Genomic DNA, 17,220 nt, shown 5'->3' with positions numbered 1-17,220 from the left:
GCTGGAACTGGGGCCAGTCCCACTGTGCTGGGTGGGCTTCCCAAAATCCCTGCTGCTCCTGCTGGTCCTGTGCACATCCTGCCTCAGTGCATGTACTGAGGGCCAGCACCAGGTGACAACAGGTCCCTGAGCCCATGATGAGGTGTGGGAAGAGGTAGGGACTCGGGTGAGGATTTTGGAGACTGTGGCTGAGGCTGGGGCTGACTGCAGCCCCCCGAACCATCAGCTCTGCCTGTCCCCTGCTGCCACCTGCATGCCAGGACACGAGAGCTCTTGGATGGATGATTTTAGGTTTGCATCAGACTCCTGTCACTGAGGCTGGGATAAGCCTCCCAACCAGTGGGGATGTGCCAGGATCCAACCCCACTCCCCTCCCCCCTCCCTCGTATATTAAGTTTCACACATAAAACTGCAACCGAAGAGCATCTTAGAGGGAGCTGCTAAAAATAGCCCCGAGGCTGGAGCCTGAATTGTGCAGGAGAGTTCGTGTGCAGCCTGATCCCTTCCCTCTCCCGAAAACATTCCACAGCTCAAGACTGCTTTATGGTGATCCGGGGAAGGGGAGCAGCATCTAAGGCTGGTAATAACCCCAGGGACACATAAATATTCCCCTAGCTGCGAGCACCAGGCATCTGTGCAGGGAAATAACCCCCAGATCTCCAAAAGCCTGAGTGTAATGTGGGACAGGGCAAAGGGGCTGTGACCCCCATTGCCTGGCGCTGATCCCAGTCCCAGCTTTGGTGCAGGGTGGCACAAAGGCAGTTCTGTATTTTGCCACCTGCCCTTGTGTGTCCCCCCCAGCCGTGGGGCTGTGTCTGCCGTCCCCTCGTCCCCCGGGGAGGATATGGCATTGCATTTCCACTTGCACCCCCTCCTCACCCTGCACAGGAGCCTCTGGAGATGGTGTTTTTTCCAGCCAAAGGTGCTGACGAGGCTGGGGGGAGCTCGGCCAAACCGTGGCTGGTGTTTGGGCTCAGCCAGACCCACAGAGGTTCCCCGGTGCCCACCGGTGTCACGGTGAGATGGAGCAGGGTTTGGGGTCTGCTTCGAGGAGCAGAGAGGTGCAGGGAGCCCACCAGCATGTCCCGGGGGCCTGGACCACACTCCTGGAGGTGTGACCAGCACCTTCCCTCTGTCCAGCACTCAGGTAAATGCTCTGTGCAGGGTGACCCAAAATGCAGACTCTGCAACAGAAATGTCCTTCTCTGGCACCATCCTGGGCTGAGAGTCCCCCCCGGTGCCAGCGGGCACAGAGAAACCCCCAGGGGCTGGCACAGCAAGAAGGTGAAGTGATGTGCCCAAGAGCACAGCGGGCAGTGGTGTCAGAGGAGGGAAAGACTCCCTGGGAGGGGTCCTACCCTCCTTCCCCGAAGGAGTCTGGCCGGGGGGGCTCGTACAGGGTGGGCATGAGAGCGCAGATGCCGCTGGGCTCCGGGAAGGGAAGGGGTGACGGCGCTGCACCCAGCACAATGCAGGGGGGACATGGGAGGGTCTTTTCCCATCGGCACCTCCCCAGAGCCCCGGGAGAAGCCGGTGTCCCTCCTGGGTTCCTGCGGCTCGCTCTGGGCATTCCTTGCCTCCTTTCCCGGGCGCTGCCTCCTTCCCTGCCTGGCCACTGCCTGTATCCCTCCCCGGGCATCCCCTGCAGCTCTGCCTGGGCTGAGCGTCTTTCCCTCCGCGGGCGCTGCCTGCATCACTCCCGGGCATCCCTGCCTGCATCCCTGCCTGAGCTCTGCCTCCCTACCTCCCTCTCTCCCTCCCTCCCTCCATCGCTCCCCAGGCGCTGCCCGCCTCCCGCGCGGGCATCCCCGCCATCCCACCGGGCGCTGCCTCCATCCCTGCCCGGGCAGCGCCTGCCCCCGCGCCGTGCCCCGGACGGGCTCCCCGCTCCCCGCCGCCGCCCCCCGGTCTCTCCGCGCCGGGCGGGGGCCGGGCCGGGCCGGGGCTCTGCAGCGGGGCCGCCCGCCCCGCGCCGGGCTCGCCGCATGGCTCCTCCGCCCGCCGGGGCGCCGCCGGCCCGGGCCACCGCTGCGAGGTACGGGGGGTCCGCCGGGAACGGGGGGACGGGGGGGCAAAGTTACCGCTGGGCAGAGCCCTGGGGGGGACTGGGATGTTGGGGGGACGGGGGGTCCCCAGCGAAAGTTGAGCGGCGGCGCTCCCCGTTCCCCTCCGCCCCGCCGGCACGAGGGGCGCGGGTGTCCCTTCCCAGTGTTCCCCCCCACCCGGTACCCCCAGCCCCAGCCACCCAGCGCGGCCGGGGGTGCTGCGCTGCCCGCCGCGGCCAGAGCATCCCCGGGAGGGTCGGGGCGGGATGCGGGATGTGCGGGATGCGGGGTGCGGGGTGCGGGATGCTGCCACCGCCCCCTCCCCGTGGGGGTCCGGGCTTGCTCCTCCGAGTGCCCCCGGCGTCGCGGGGTGCCCAAGGTCGCACCGGAGGCCGGAGCCCCCTTCCAGGAGCCCCCTGTGAGCCCCTGCCCGGCCCTGCAGCCCACTGAGCCCGGCCCGGTGCTGAGTGCCCGCGGCCCCCCGGCTGGTCCTGCTCCACCAGCCCACCGTGGGGGTGGTCCCCCGAGGGGTCCCCCCACTGCACCTCAGATTCCCACAGTGGCTGCTCATGGGGCTGGGGGCCTCCAGGTCGGCCTCAGATGTTTTGGGGTGCAAACTGGGGCCCGTGAGTGGTCCCCGTGTGCCAGCACAGAGGGGAACAGGGTTTTTGGGGTGGCACAGTAAGGCTCAGCCTGCGCCCCACTTCCAGGGAGCCCTGCAGGCACTGGGTTTCCAGTTGTGTTGCTCCATCACCCTCCAGCCCCACAGAGGAGCTGGGGAAGCTGCTGCAAGGAGGAAGGGTTTGTGGGGACAGGGTTGTCCCTGCAGCAGAGATGCCCCCCGGGACTTGCAATGACAGTGCTGTCTGCTGGTGGAGAAAGGCCCTGGCAGGGTCGGGCATGGGGGCTCCTGCACCCCCTGTTTCCCTGCATTTGGCACGGAAACACTCCTGCTACCGGGGCTGGGGGCAGCCAGCACCCCAGGGGACAGCCCCAGCAGCAGAGGGTGACAGGGTCCCCAGTCCTGCTGCGAGGGGGGTGAGGATGGTGTGAGCCATGGCCCAGCTTGGGGGACTGCAGGAAGCACAACCACTCCAGCACCCCGCAGCGGGAACCTCTGTGCCCAGGCTCTCCCTGGGGCAGATAATCCCCGTAGAATGGGCCGAACAGGATATTTGAACCAGACACTTTCTGCTGCTGCCCTGTGCTTTGGGCATGGTTTTCAGGGAAAATGGACCAGAGCATCACAAATTGGTCAAAACATCCACACTTTGGGATGAAGCACAAGCTGCTTCCTAGTGATGACAGCAAGCAAAAGTGGGACTCATCCCCTCACCCTTGCTGTTCCCATCACAGCTCCTGGTCGGGAGCCCACTGCCAGAGGGTGTTTGGACTCCTCAGGCTCAGACTCAGCTCCCAAATTCCCATGTGTGGGTTATCACCCTGTGTCCCCCCACACGTGTGGCCCTGCCAGCAGCTTGTGGGCTCACCCCGTCAGCTGGCTCGGAAATTAGTCTCCATCAAGTTAATTGCCCAACCGCTCAAAGCCTGAAATTAAACGTTAAAGCTGTCGCTCGCAGGCACAGAGCAACCTCCCCCCGCCCCAGCAAAAGGCAATTCCAGCTGTCCAAGCGGAGGGAAGATGGATTCCCTGCCTTGGGGCAGCACTGGGAAGGAGCAGCCGGTGACAGTCCCCACCGTGCTACGGAACAAGTCCCCAGCACAGCCTGGGATCTGCTGCTGACAGGCTGAGCAAACCCTGAGCCACAGACACACCCTTTCCTGGAGGTCTCCTTGCTCTGGTGCTGAAAGTGAGGAATGTGCCTGTGAGAACCTTCCTGGAACGAAGTTCACTCAAATCCTGGCTCTCCTTGGCTGTGTGGGGTGGGAGGCTCCAAAGGAGACCCTGATGTCCCGCAGTGCTGGGATCATTGTCCAACCCTGGGGCTCCCCGGTGTAACCCTTTTCCACAGGCTCCCGCTTCAAAAAATATCCCCTGAAGTAACAACAGCGTGACACCGGGGTGTCTCTAGGATCTGACCAGCTTCTCCTTGGCCTTGCAGTGACGGGCTGTCCCGGAGGGGAAATGCATCCTGAATGGGGCTGAGGCCCCCTGCACGGGAATATGCAGCCTCGGCACCGCGGAGGCAGCACCAGGGCAGCGGCCGGCGCGCGGCGGAATGGTGGCAACGTTCAAGATCGCCGTGCTGGGAGCCCAGGGCGTGGGCAAGAGTGCCATAGTCCGGCAGTTCCTCTACAACGAGTTCAGCGAGGTCTGCGTGCCCACCACGGCCCGCCGCGTCTACCTGCCCGCCGTGGTCATGAACGGCCACGTCCACGACCTGCAGATCATGGACTTTCCCCCCATCACCGCCTTCCCTGTCAACACCCTGCAGGTAGGGGTGCTCCCGAGGGGACCTCCACCCTGGGGGGGTCTCTGGTGACCTCCCTGGGGTTTCGCTGTGCAACTCCACGGGGTCCTGGTTCCTCCTCTTTGGGGGATGCTTCTCCCTCCCTGTCATGGTTTGGTTGCTAAAAGCGAGGGATTGTGTCCTTATGGATACTGGCTGAGCAGGTCCAGGATAAAGTGCCTTTTAAAGCTTGATGGCAGCAAATGCAAGAGACAGTGTTCCCACTCCAAGGAGTGTGGCTCTGGGATTGCCCACAGCCACATCCAGCTGAGTGGTGGATCCTGGAGCACTGGGATCCAGTTCTGTGGCTGTCAGAGAAAATGCCAGAGCATTAAGGTGGAAATCAGGGGTTCCTGGAGAGCCAGACCCCTGATGTACCCACTGCCTAAACCAGGCAGAGCAGGGCTGCTTGTCCCCTCCTGGGAGTGGCCATCACCTCCCAGCATTGCCTGGGCTTGTTCTTGGAGTGCTGAATCCACCAGCTCCTCCTCAGCCCCCCCACACTCTCAGGTGCTTCCAAAGCATCCACAAAAGGCAGTGTGGGGCTGGAAAGTCTGACCAGTGCTGACCATTTCGGGGGGGGGGGGGGTAATGGGGGAAAAAGAGGATTTTAAGCTCATGCCATAGCCCCATCCCAGAGGCACAAGTTGTGTCACTGCTGTTGGAAAAGGAGCTGCAGGTGCCCAACCACGACCACAGCCACGCTGGAGGGCAATGCCATCAGTGGGGCCACCTCAGTTAATTACAGTGTTCCTGTGCCCAAGAGGGACGGGGTTACAGGGGCCTTGTGTTGCTCCAAGAGTCCCTGTGCCATTGGGCAGGAGGTGAAGTGAGTGCTCCAGGGGCGAGGAGCAGGTTTGAAAATTAATCAGTGAGTGCAGGGAACGAAAGGTCAGCGCGAGAGACAGCCCCAAACAGCAAAGGGTAATTTATTGACACGGCAGCCGACGGTAACACACTCGATTAACTCCCTGCCTTGCTGCACTCAAGTGGAGGCGGCCGGTGGGAACAGATGGAGGTTTCCAGGGAGGAGAGGGTGCTCAGGAGGATGGCTCCCAGGGGAAAGAAGAGGACCATGGTGGAGTATACGGCTCTGCCTGCTGGGAAACATCGCTGGACTCTGCTCCGTGCCCAGGAAAAGCATCCCTGCATCCCTCCCAGTGATGTCCTGGGAGAGGAGCAGGAGCCAGTGGCTCTCCTGACATCCTGCTCCAGCAGTGCAACCCTTCTACAGCTCAAGCATCCCGGGAAGCCTGCACTGCATGAGGAAAACCATGCTGACATCACAGCGCCGGAGCAAGCTGCACCCCGGTGTGGTGAAATAGCTGCGATCTGTTCATCTCCCAGGTGTAACAGGACTCGGTGTAACCCGAGACGCTGCTGCTCCACCCGCCTGTGTCTCTGAGACTGAGGATCTCCCCAGCACCTCCTCCCCTCGGTGGACAGAGGGGGGCTGTGTCATTCTGTTCACTCTGAGCTCCTTCCTGTGCAGTCGTCTGCGATGGAGACCAACCCGCACCCCAAACCCCTCTTTTTCCCAGTTCCCTTCAGTCCTAGGTCTTCTCATTTTGCTTCATTCCAATTATAAACTCAGAAAGGGCTGATTCATGGTTCTGAAGGGGTTTGCTCAGGGAGAAGTGATGCCTTTCCCCCTTGGAGCATCTCTCTCCTTTCCAGAAGCGCTCAGGAGGGTTTGCAGTGCTGCCTTCACAGGCTGCCATTCCTGGTCCCACTGCTGGGATGGGAAAGTGGCTGGAAGTGGGGCAGATTTTCAATTACAGCATGGGAAAAAATCCTGTTGTTCCCAGAAACCCAAAACTTTCACAACAGCATGTATTTCTTACAACTCCAAATTTTGGATTTGGAGAGGCCACCCCTGCCTCCCTCTGCACTGGCTCCTGATCTTTTTCACACAGACCTGGTTCCTGAGCAGTCACTGCTCCTCTCCTGTCCCCGTGTCCCCTCCGAACAGACCTGCCATCACCCTCCCTCTCTGACCCACAGAGCTGCTGGTCCATCACCCTCAGACCCATGGGGATGGGGCTCAGCATTCTCCTCACCTGCCCTGCCCAAAGAGCAGGGTGCATCACTAATTGACACACCTAATTAGGAGCTCTGCAGGATGAAGCTTTTACATCCAGGGCAGGGGGCTGCATTCAGCCCCACTCCCAGCTCACCACTGTGTGTTAGACAGGCTGTAATCCTCGCTCAGGAGAGGAATTGGGGCTGACAAATCTTGTTACCTCTCCTCTGGATGAACAAGGAGGGATAAGGGATCTCTGGAGGGGGGGATGGCTGAAGGGCTGTGGGTGCAGACGCAGCTGTGCAGGGCCGGTCACAGAACAGAGGTGAGATGGGTGCTGGGTGTCAGGGCTGGAGAGTGTTCAACCCCCTTGCTGCCTGCTGGCAGTAGTGTGGGGCATTCCCTGGGCCCAGCAGCGAGGCTAAGCCAGGATTGATCCCTCTCTGCACCTTGCAGGAGTGGGCGGACGTGTGTTGCAGGGGGCTCCGGAGCGTCCATGCCTACATCCTGGTCTATGACATCTGTTGCTTTGACAGCTTCGAGTACATCAAAACCATCCGCCAGCAGATCCTGGAAACAAGGTAGGCACCACTTTGTGGGATGATGCATCCTGCCCTGCAGCTCTCAGCAGGGTGGTATGGCTGGTCCCAGTGCTCCCCTGCTCCTGGAGTTGGAGATGAGATATCGGACTGGGACAAAACCCCTTTGCAGGGCTGGAAGCCCAACAAAACTGGGACTGAGGGCAGGAGAAGGAGCAGGACCCTGGGCAGGTATCCCCTGTGGGTGAGGGCAGCCATCCCTGGGAGAGAAGCTGTGGGTGGCACGGTGGGTGGCTGTCTATGGAGAGGGACAAGAGGATAGGACAAGGGGAGGCACATCCCACTCAGCAAGCCAAAACCAAGAGCCAGTTTGGGATGGGCTGAGCTCTGCTGGGCCAGTCAGTCATCACACTGTGCCAGTCATCACACTGTGCCCCCGTCCCCTTCTGTCCCCCCTCACCTCCCGCCCTCCCCAGGGTCATCGGCACCTCGGAGACGCCCATCATCATCGTGGGCAACAAGCGGGACCTGCAGCGGGGCCGGGTGATCCCGCGCTGGAACGTCTCCAACCTGGTGAAGAAGACGTGGAAGTGCGGCTACATCGAGTGCTCGGCCAAGTACAACTGGCACATCCTGCTGCTCTTCAGCGAGCTCCTCAAGAGCGTGGGCTGCGCCCGCTGCAAGCACGTCCACACCACCATCCGCTTCCAGGGCGCCCTGCGCAGGAACCGCTGCACCATCATGTGAACCCCCCCTGCCCCGGTGGACCCCCCTTCCTCGGGCACCGCGGCTCCCCAGCGAGCACCGGAGTCTCTGCTCCCCGTGGGGGTGATGCTGTGGTGGGAGCTGTGCTGGAGGCACCTCAGGGTTGGCTTCCCACTGGCGCTGGCTCCCTGCGGTGACATTTGGGGACAGCGCACCTTGGGCAGGGTGATGTGGTGGCCAGTGGCAGGCTGGAGCAGTTGGCAGCCTGGAGGTAGTGATGGGTGAGGGAGGTCCTTGACTAAACCCCCAGGCCCTCCCTGAGCCTCACCTTGAGGCCAAAGCCGTCCTGGGGGGGTTGTACATGGCACCGGAGGGTGGAGGAGATGCTTCAGAGGGTGCCCAAATTTTGGCTGCCAGGTCCATCCTTGCCAGTTCCTTCTCTGGCAGCACAGGGGCAATGCTTGCTGCTGCCTGCCATCCCCTGCCCCTGGAAGGGAATGATCCAGCACCTCTATCCTGATGTGCTGGGGGTGGTTCCATGGCTAGAGCACAGGTAGACAGGAGTCTTGTTTTCCTCCCTGCAGAGCTGGGGTTTCTCCCCTTGGAGGACAGAGTAGCCTCCAGCAAGAGGCCAGGTTACACGGGATCTCTTTTGGCTCAGTTGGGTCAGATTTCCAGGTGGAATTTCCGGATGAAAGCAAGAAAGGGGGAAAAAAATAATAATAAAGCCCCCATCCTGCCCCTTACATCCCCAGGGTGCCGGGAGCTGCCTCCCCAGGGCTCTCAGTCCTCCTCTGCCCCAACCCAGCCCAGGAAGGCTCCTCCTCCCGGCCAGCCCGTCGAACACCAAATAATCTCGGAATGCTCCTTGCCGGGCAGGTCACCCCTCCGCTACCTCGCGTCCCGTGCTCAGCCAGCGGCCGGCTTTGCACGGCTCCCACCCAAGCCCCCGGTGTCTCCCGGGCGGGTGGGCAGCCCCCTGTGCCGCCGCACCCACCGGCGGTGCCGCGAGCTCCCACCCGCGCCGGGTTTTCCCGTGGTGATCCTGCCTCCATCCCGGCGAGACGCGGCCCTGGGAAGGCAGCCTCCGAAGCAATAGGGAGCTGGAGTTGCATTTGTGGTTGCGTTCCTACTTGTTTGTTTTTCTTTTTTTTCTCTCTGCGTGTCCCTATCAGGGAAGTGAGCCTCTCTCATTTAATTTTTTTATTATTTTTTTTAGTCTCTCAGCACGTTTTTTTTCCCCCCAGACTTGCAGCTCGCCTGCGTCCTGTCCTGCAGGGCCAGGTGGCAGAGGGCAGCCCCTGTTAGGAAACGGTGGTGGGGCAGTGAGAGCTGAGCAAGGGGCCGTGGTTTCTCCTTGGCTGCCCCCTGTGAGGCACGGGGAAATACCACCTTCACCTCCTGAGGCAGGATCTGTGGCTGGTCCATCCTCCAGCAAAACCATCTCGGTGACTCCTGGTGTAACAGGGAGGTGCAGGTATTCAAGGTATTCAGTGCTGCTCCGGGCAGTAAAGCAGAAGGACACCAGTCCCTCTTCCCCCCACAGCCAGGTGTCCATCGCCCAGCAGCATCACCAGCCTCTTGGAAACACTTCCTATGAAAGGCAGGTCCAGCTGAGCTCCAACACGGTGCATTCCACCACCCCACCCCTGCTCCAGGGCCGGGGGGGGGGGGTGTCACCCTGCTCCCTCCCTGCTTGGGGAACCAAACCCCTTGATCGAAAAAAATAAGAAAAAAAAAAAAAAGAAAGAAGAAAATTAAGGGTTAAAAAAGAGACAAGGCAATGGGAGGACACGATTCCATCTCAGCCAGGAAGGGCAGTGGCACTTGTCACCATCCCTTGCCTTCATGGCAAACCCAGCTTCCCCATCCGACCTCATCCCGTCAGGATTTATGAACGTGTGCAAGTCCACTTGTAGACCTCTGGCTAGCTTTATCCCTCCAAATTGTCTGAGAAGGAAATTCCTTGGTAAATGCTAATAATAAAGCATTTATAAAGTGCTCCAATGTACACATATCAACGACTAAGCCAATACATTGTTTGTTACAACCCTGTAGCCTGCAGTTTATAGCACAATTAGTTACAGGTTTTTATAGCATCTCTTTAGTATTTTGGAAAAAAAACCACAAAAAAAAGGTTATAAATATAATTGTTATATTCTATTGTACTTTATAGACAGAGGAAGTTATATTAGTAATAATAACTCTCACTGCTTCGTCAGCATTTCCCAGCTCCCAAGAAAACGAGGGCTACAAAGAGCCGCTTTCCCAAAAGGCCAGGAGGGGGTAGGTGGTGGTATCCTGGGTGGTGGTACCCCGGGTGCAGGCAGGGACTCTGAGGCAGGACGTGTCCAGGCACGCAGGAATCGGAGCACTCAGGAGCACAGCAGCAGTGACAAGCACCTCGTGCCTCACCCCTACTCACACCTGTAGTACAAAGTGTTCCCACTTCCCCAACACCACCCTGGTCCTGCTGAAAACAACCTGCTCCTGGGCCTGGGAGAGGCTGGGATGTCTCTGCCATTGTCACCAGGACAGTGCTGTGTTTCTGCCCCCGTTCGTGTGGAGGTGATGCCTGGGTTTGGCTCAGCCCCACCAAGGATGCTTCCCTTTCCTCCTCCTCCTCCTGCCCCGGTGAGCATCCCAGTTGCCTGGACTTGGCTTTCCTTTCCCTCCTGGACTTCTTGTTGGAGATTCCCAAGGTGTCTACACCGCCTATAACGCCCTGCACCCCCTTCTTTGAAATCGAATTAAAAATCAGGTCTGTCCCCCCTTGTTCTGTACCCGCCTCAGGAGTATTTTTGCAAGCAGGTTTTGCATCCCCGGAGCCCCAGGGCTCACCTTTGCTGTCTCTGCAGGGGTGTGGGGCTGGCTTTGTCCCCTCTTGGGAGATGGGGATCCCTGGCCCCCGCGGGGCTCCTGGAGGGACATTTGTTGTGCCCACAGGGAGCAGACTGGCAGCCGTGACTCCCCCATCAGGATCATCCTCTCTCCCTCCTCACCCACACAAAAACAAGTGTGGAAACAGAAGAGCTTTGGTCCATCTCTATTGCACGAACAGCATTGCTGGGTCCGTGGTGCAGGCTCAGGGTGTGGCCCCATGACCCTCAGGGACAGCCACCCTCCCCCAAGGTGACCCCGACCCCTCTGGTTCTCCCACTTCACCCACAAGGAAGCTCGTAGGGGTCAGGAAGGGGCCCTTCCAGTGACCCCCCAACCCAAGTGACTCAAACACTCATCAAGGCTCTTGGAGCTGTGAGACATGAGGCTCATTAGTCCCATGGTACAGATGGGGAAGTCTGAGGTTCGAGATATTTTACACTTTGGATGCCAGGGGTGGGGTGTCCCTGCTTTAGTGGGGGCTACACCCCTCTTCCCTGCAGAAAGCACCCCATGCTCTCAATTCGGGGCTGGATTTTTGCACCCAAACCAGCACAAAAGCGCCTGTTTATCCAAAGAATTACCAGTAAAAAAAAAAAAATCCACAGGGAAGGAGGGCGTGTAGCTCCGAAGAGCGAGGCGGGAGGACCCCCGGGCTGCCTGGGAGCAACCCCATCACGCCGCCCATGCCAGCCTCGGGCACTGCAGCTCCAGCTTCAGCTGGACCCCTCACTCCTGTTTTTGGAGTGAGGGGTCCGTCCCCACCGGCACTCGGGGAGGGCTCAGACCCAGGACTCCTCATCATCCTCGGTCAGCCAGGCGCTGCAGTCGGCTGGGGAGGGCTTGGCCGGGGGGCGTGTGCTGCCGGGCGGGGGGGGTCTGGGCGGCCCCGGGGGGCGATGCTGGCCCCGGCGGGCAAGTGGGCGATGCCCCAGCGGGGTGGGGATGCGCGAGGGGCGCTTGCCTGGCCTGTGGTCCCGCCGGGGACGCACCTTGGGCCGCAGCTTCAGCTTGTAGATGGAGGGCACACGCTCAGGCTTCTTCAGACACCGCCGGGGCTTGGGGACGTTGTTGGCCCTCACTCCTTGTGGGGTCTGGGACCCCACTCCCAGCCCCTCTGCTTCCCCCCTGACTGGGAGGGTGGTGGGCTGTGGGGCAGCTCGTGGCGGTGTTTTGGGGACCTGTCTCCCCAGCCCCACAGGGCACAGGGGATGCTGCCTGCGGGAGAGCTCCTCCACCACCCTGTCATAGCCGGGGGGCTGTCTGTGCCCCCAGCACCCCCGAGGACTCTTGCTCCCATCACCAGGGCCACAGGCTCCCCTCGGTTCATCCCCCGGCACCCCAGGTCCCTCAGCACCCCCAGCCCTTGGGTTCAGGGCTGGGTGGCACTGCTGTGTCCCCTGGGGACCACCCCCAGCAGCACAGACCTTGCATCCCTCAGCAAAATGGGCCAGAGGGGTGGAGGGCCGGGAGGTGGCCGGGCTGGCTTTGATGGGGGTTTTAACGCTGCTGTTCTGTTTTGGGGGCTGGTTGGAGGAATTTCGGGGTGAGGGGGATTGGCCCCGGCTCAGAGCTCCCTGTTTCCCTTCCCGTGGGCTTTTCTGTCTCTGTGAGTCTCCCTGGGCACCTCGGTGTGAGGAGGGGGCACAGCCCTTGAAGGGGCTGGGGGCACGGGGTGTCACTGTGGTGGGTACCCCTGTTTCCTGTGGCCTGGCCGCCACCACAGGTGATTCTCCTCCTTGCTTGGTGCTTCTTGGACGTGCTGGTGTCACCTGTGGGCTGGGTGTTGTGGGCCTGCCCCGTGCCAGTGCCAAGGGGGTTTTCCCTGGGGTGCTGCCATGTGGTGCCTTAGGGACCCCCACACCGTTTGGCAAGGTCAGCCTGGAAGGGGTGGGTGCCCGGCCCATCACCCCGTGGCCAGGGGAGCTGGGTCGAGCAGGAGCCCTGGATGGTGGTGGCTGCCTCCTCGGAGGGGCAGCCGGTGGCTCCCGCATCCTGCAAGGAGAGAGAGCGGAGAGGAGCAGGAGAGCTGCTGCATCCCCCCACCCAGCCTGGTGTGGGCACATTCAGAAGAGAGGGGGGAAACAATATTCGAGGATGTGAGGAAAAACTGCTCTGAAAACCAGGCAGTTTGGGGCACGAACCATCTCTGCACCACTTACCTGCCCGGAGGGACCCTCCGGGGCTGTGCTGGATCCCGGCGAGGGCTGGCACCCTGTGGGTGACCCGAGTTCTGTGGTGAGGGGGTGGCAGGGGACTGAGGGCGAGGAGGGACACGGGACCCCCAGGTGACGGGGGGCAGGGGGCTCTGGGAGCGGCTGACCAGCAGCGTGGGCTGAGGACCACGGGGGGCAGCCGCCTTCGAGGCCGGGCACAGCCAGACCTCGTGCTGCACTTGCTGCTGCGGGCTCCTGGTTTTCCAGGCTTGTTTGTGAGCTGTGGGAGAAAACGGAGAGGGGTTCGGCATCCCTGTCCCCTGCACCCACCCTCGAGTGCAGCCCCCCAGCCATCGCTCAGCATCCAGCCCCCCGAGGATGCTGGCAGAAATCTGAGCTCCTGGAGAAGGGGCTTTTGGGGTCTGGCTGCATCTGAAAGTCTTCCATGACCTCTAGTGGCCACCGAAGCCAAAGAGAGTCCCCGAAACCAGATATTCCCCGGCAAAACAACGAAGCACGGCTGTACAAAAGCCTCCCGCTTTCAGGAGCCTCCTGCTCCTGAAAACGGCCACAGATACATTGAGACCCACAACAGACACTCCCCCCGCCCTCACCCAGCCACGGGGTTTGGGGACGCGAGGACTCACAGAGGGAGGTGCAGCGACACGGGTCGTGCTTGTCCAGGTAGTGCTCCAGCGTGTCCCAGCCGCCCCCGACCCGCACCATGACGTGCTCCCGCAGGATCTGCACGGGATGCCGTGTGCCGTGAGCCCCGGAGGTGCTTGGGATGGGACACCCCCCACTTTTTAGTCAGCCTGCGGTTGACACACTCAGCCAGGCTTGGAGAGCAGTGGGCTTGCCCTAAGTGCCACCAGGTCTCCCAGGGGACAGCTTCATTCCTGGCTCAGCTCCTGCTGCCATTCCAACAGGTACCTTTCATCACCCCAAGGAGAAAGGGGACCATTTTGGAAAAACCCTCTCCATTGTCATGTGCTGAGTTCTTTGGCCAGGCTTAGGGATGAATCCAGGCAGGGACAGAGCTTCTCAGTGTTCCTATTGCTGGGTAAGACCTGGCTCTGGCTTGGTGAGGGACAGCCTGTACACATGGATGGTTACAGCCATGCAAACACTGACAGCAGGGCTGAGCTTCCCTGCTGCCTTGCTTTGGGAATAATGGTCAAAACACTCACACTGGCCCCATTTGGGGGATGGATTATGGAAGAGGCATCAAGGCAGCAGAGAAGCATTCCTTGTGCCTGTGCCCCAAGAGCACAGGGAGCAGCAGACTCACCCGGACGAAGATGAGGGTGTCGGAGTCACCCACGCGGTATTTCCCTTCGGATATCTTGATCATGGGGAACTGGACAGGGCAGGTACAGCGGCTCACCAGGTGCTGGACCTGCGGGCAGCAGGAATGGGTCCTGGAATGGCCATCCCCATCCATCTCCATCCCCATCCCCACCTCCATTCCCATCCCCATCCCCGTCCATCCCCATGCTCATCCCTCTCCATGCTCCTCCCCATCCCATCCCATGCCCCTCCGCACCATCTGGTCGAGGTTGTTGAGGTCCCGTGGTTTCCTGGGAGGCCGGGGCAGGGGGGTGTCTGTGGGGGGCAGGTCCAGCTCCTGGCGAAGCTCCTCCTCGATCTCCTCCTCCATCTGCACCAGGGTCGGGGCGCGCATGCCGAAGCGGGAGGCGCGACGTGCCAGCTCCAGCAGGCACAGCACGAAGTTCTTCTCGTTCTTCCTCAGCACCAGGTCCTCCGTCTCAAACATCAGCACATCTGGGGCAGGGCAGGGCTGGGCTGAGCCAGGGCTGGCACGTGGGGATGGGGACAAAGGGGACGGGGGCACAGATGGAGTCAAAACCCGCCCAAAGGGGCGCTATTCACTGGAGCCATCCCGCTGGGAATATGGTTGGGTTCAACAAGAGCTGGGATAAATTAAAGGATTTAAGATCTTCTTGGGCATCTACAGCTGTTTCATGGCATTGCAAAGCCACAAAACTCAAGTCTGGGTGCCTTGAGGGTGTGTCACTCTGTGCCATTCCCCTTCCTGGGCATCCACTGGTGGTAGGACAGGCTGACAGACCCTTTGTTGAGCCAGGATTTCTCCTGCTCTCCTTACAGCTGGGATCATGCCATGCCTGGCAGGGACACACTGGGCCATACCCTTTCTTTTTCCACCCCTCCAGCACATACTTGCACCCAAGCAAACACACTGGGTGTGTGCCAGCACCTTGCAAAGCTGCTGCCAAACCTGGAGGAGCTTGTGCAAGAAATGCCAGCTCAGGGATGCATGCACAGGGTGCTGCCCCATGCCAGGGTGGCACTGATTTTGGGGGACACACGGGAAAACACCCGAGGTGATGTCAGGGGCACCTGGAGGGGGTTGCACACAGAGACACGGGGCAACAGGAGCCTGGCATCTTACCTTTGATATCCATCTCCTTCCTGCACCACTGGATGAAGTTGGAGACGTTGTCCCTGGCCTGGAAGGTGCCTGGCTGCGCTGTGAGGTTGCAGGTGACACCGGCAGAGGGCAGGCGGAGCTGATGGGCCACGTCGGGGTAGGTGCGGGCGAACTCCCCGGCCACCTGGGTGATGTTGTTGGCGTGGGAGCAGAGCACAGCCCCCGTTTCCAGCACCTCCACAAAGGTGCCCACCTCGATGTCCAGGTCATACAGCTCCTTCAGCCACTCCGCCAGGTCCTCCTTCATGGCGTACAGGTACTGCTGGCTGGTCGGGTAGGGACGGATGCTCCGCACCGCCGGGCCCAGAGTCCCCCACATTCTGCCATGGGACTGGGAGGAGGTTGAGGGAGAGGGATGATGGGGACATGGGTGATGGGGACATGGGGAGCTGCCCCGGCCGTGCCCCCAGCCCACCTCCCCAGCAGCCACACTCACCCGGTGCCACTTGGTCCCTGCCGGCCGGGACGGTGATGCCGCCGTCCTCCTGGTGTCCAGAGCCCTTCTGGGGTCTGAGGGCTGAAGGAAATCACCCTCCTGGGCAGTGGGTGTTTTGTTTCCTTCCCAAGTGCTGATCCCTTCTCCTTGGTGACAAGGGACTGGCTGCAAACACTCCCTGTTAACCCTTCAGCACCTGCTCCTCCCCAGCCATGCCAGGGGTGGATTTTCCCCCTGAGGGCCCTGGCTCCAGGACAGGAAGGAATTAGCAGCTCATCAGCTTCCCAAGTTGCTCACAAGCACATGAGAGGGATTTTCCCCCCTTCCCAACACCCCTCCACCCACCTCCCCTGCAGGTGGGGTGACCTGGTGGCCCTACAAGATGCATCTTCAGGGCAACCTCAAGGTGAGGAGGGTTTATTTCCACACCCACCTTTGGGCTTTCTCTGCCCTGTGCTTCCTTGCAAACTTCTTCCCAAATTGCTCACAACAGCGAGGTCTTTGGTAAAAGCCAAGCTCCTCCAGGGACAGTGTGACTCCAGGAGTTGGGGCTTTAAGGAAATAACTACACACGAGTGGGCACCTCTGGGAATGTGGGATACTCCCTCCCTAACCCAGGGCTTGCAGAGCTGCAACAACACCCAGGTACATCTGCTAAAAGCAAATCTACCAGGGAAGTGCTCACGTCTCAGGACCGAAACAGAGCCTCTCATGTGCTCAGGGGGCTCTGTCGTGGGCTTTGGGGGGCTTCTTGCTGTGTTGAGAGACCTGTCCTCTCCCTGGAGCCAGCTGCTGATGCTCACTGCAGCTCACTGTCCAGCCAGTGTCATTTTGGGGGAGGAAATGCAAGAATCCCAGCTATTCTGCCTGGGAATGTGTGGCAGGCTGGAGGAGTCTGCGCCTGGCATGCCCAGCCAGGGAGCTCAGCAGGAGAAAAGGACCCTTGTGAAGCTGGATTTCCAGCCAGGGCACCCAGTGGGGTTGACTGCACAGCTCAGGGTGTGAGCTCACCTTCCCCAGGTCCCCCCCACACCAGTGGGGTGCAGCTGATACAGCACAGTCACCCCATCCCTGCCAGAAATGCTGTGCTCAGCCCCAGCCCCGGCAGCATCACAGGACCCCAAGGCTCCCGATGGGACACAGCCACAGGAAACACAGAGCAGCAAGCCAGGGAGGAAAAGGAAAACTCAAAGAGGGGAGAGGATTTGAGTTTGTCCCATCCTTACCTTCCAGTCACACAGCAGATGGGATGCCTGCTTTCTCCTAAGGGAACAGGAAAGGGGATAATGAACTGCTGCTTCTTGGCAAAGCTGCAGGTGTAGAGTATCCCTGGGGTACAGCCTGGCCCAGAAATCCTCCTGTACATGGAGCAGGAGTGACACTGCTCTCCTACCCTGCTTGACACCCAGAGCAAATGCCTTGACAGAAAGACCTTGTCCAGTGCCAGCTTTCCCCATGAATCCTCCATCCCCCCATAAATCCCTCCATTAATCTCCCATCACCCCATCAATGCCCCCATTAATCCTCCCATCACACTGCAGATCCCACAGCC

At 60.6% G+C, this 17,220-nt stretch overlaps 2 protein-coding genes across 2 annotated transcripts; one reads left to right on the top strand and one right to left on the bottom strand.

The window, feature by feature from the left end:
* Nucleotides 1-1,500: 1,500 nt before the first annotated feature.
* Nucleotides 1,501-10,506, top strand: RASL10B (RAS like family 10 member B). The gene is made up of 4 exons (XM_064677849.1): nucleotides 1,501-2,035; nucleotides 4,109-4,441; nucleotides 6,936-7,060; nucleotides 7,495-10,506. The coding sequence occupies exons 2-4, from the start codon at nucleotides 4,226-4,228 to the stop codon at nucleotides 7,763-7,765; spliced, it is 612 nt and encodes a 203-aa protein (XP_064533919.1). The 5' UTR covers nucleotides 1,501-2,035; nucleotides 4,109-4,225; the 3' UTR covers nucleotides 7,766-10,506.
* Nucleotides 9,858-16,069, bottom strand: GAS2L2 (growth arrest specific 2 like 2). Its single transcript, XM_064677841.1, has 7 exons — nucleotides 15,669-16,069; nucleotides 15,194-15,563; nucleotides 14,306-14,544; nucleotides 14,051-14,158; nucleotides 13,407-13,503; nucleotides 12,766-13,039; nucleotides 9,858-12,598 (listed from the first exon to the last, which is right to left on the bottom strand). The coding sequence occupies exons 2-7, from the start codon at nucleotides 15,549-15,551 to the stop codon at nucleotides 11,386-11,388; spliced, it is 2,289 nt and encodes a 762-aa protein (XP_064533911.1). The 5' UTR covers nucleotides 15,552-15,563; nucleotides 15,669-16,069; the 3' UTR covers nucleotides 9,858-11,385.
* Between the last annotated feature and the right edge of the window lie 1,151 nt (nucleotides 16,070-17,220).

This window comes from Pseudopipra pipra, chromosome 21, assembly GCF_036250125.1.
Source record: "Pseudopipra pipra isolate bDixPip1 chromosome 21, bDixPip1.hap1, whole genome shotgun sequence".
NCBI classification, from domain to species: domain Eukaryota; kingdom Metazoa; phylum Chordata; class Aves; order Passeriformes; family Pipridae; genus Pseudopipra; species Pseudopipra pipra.
This window is presented reverse-complemented; position numbering and strand designations above follow the sequence as displayed.

What these genes read in the sequence shown, in the direction of transcription:
- RASL10B (XM_064677849.1), top strand. Translation starts at nt 4,226, where the DNA reads ATGGTGGCAACGTTCAAGATCGCCGTGCTGGGAGCCCAGGGCGTGGGC. An exon ending in TCCCTGTCAACACCCTGCAG is followed by an intron (nt 4,442 to 6,935) that starts GTAGGGGTGCTC and finishes TGCACCTTGCAG; the next exon opens with GAGTGGGCGGACGTGTGTTG. An exon ending in CAGCAGATCCTGGAAACAAG is followed by an intron (nt 7,061 to 7,494) that starts GTAGGCACCACT and finishes CGCCCTCCCCAG; the next exon opens with GGTCATCGGCACCTCGGAGA.
- GAS2L2 (XM_064677841.1), bottom strand. Translation starts at nt 15,551, where the DNA reads ATGTGGGGGACTCTGGGCCCGGCGGTGCGGAGCATCCGTCCCTACCCG. An exon ending in GAAGGAGATGGATATCAAAG is followed by an intron (nt 14,545 to 15,193) that starts GTAAGATGCCAG and finishes GCCCTGCCCCAG; the next exon opens with ATGTGCTGATGTTTGAGACG. An exon ending in TCAACAACCTCGACCAGATG is followed by an intron (nt 14,159 to 14,305) that starts GTGCGGAGGGGC and finishes TGCTGCCCGCAG; the next exon opens with GTCCAGCACCTGGTGAGCCG.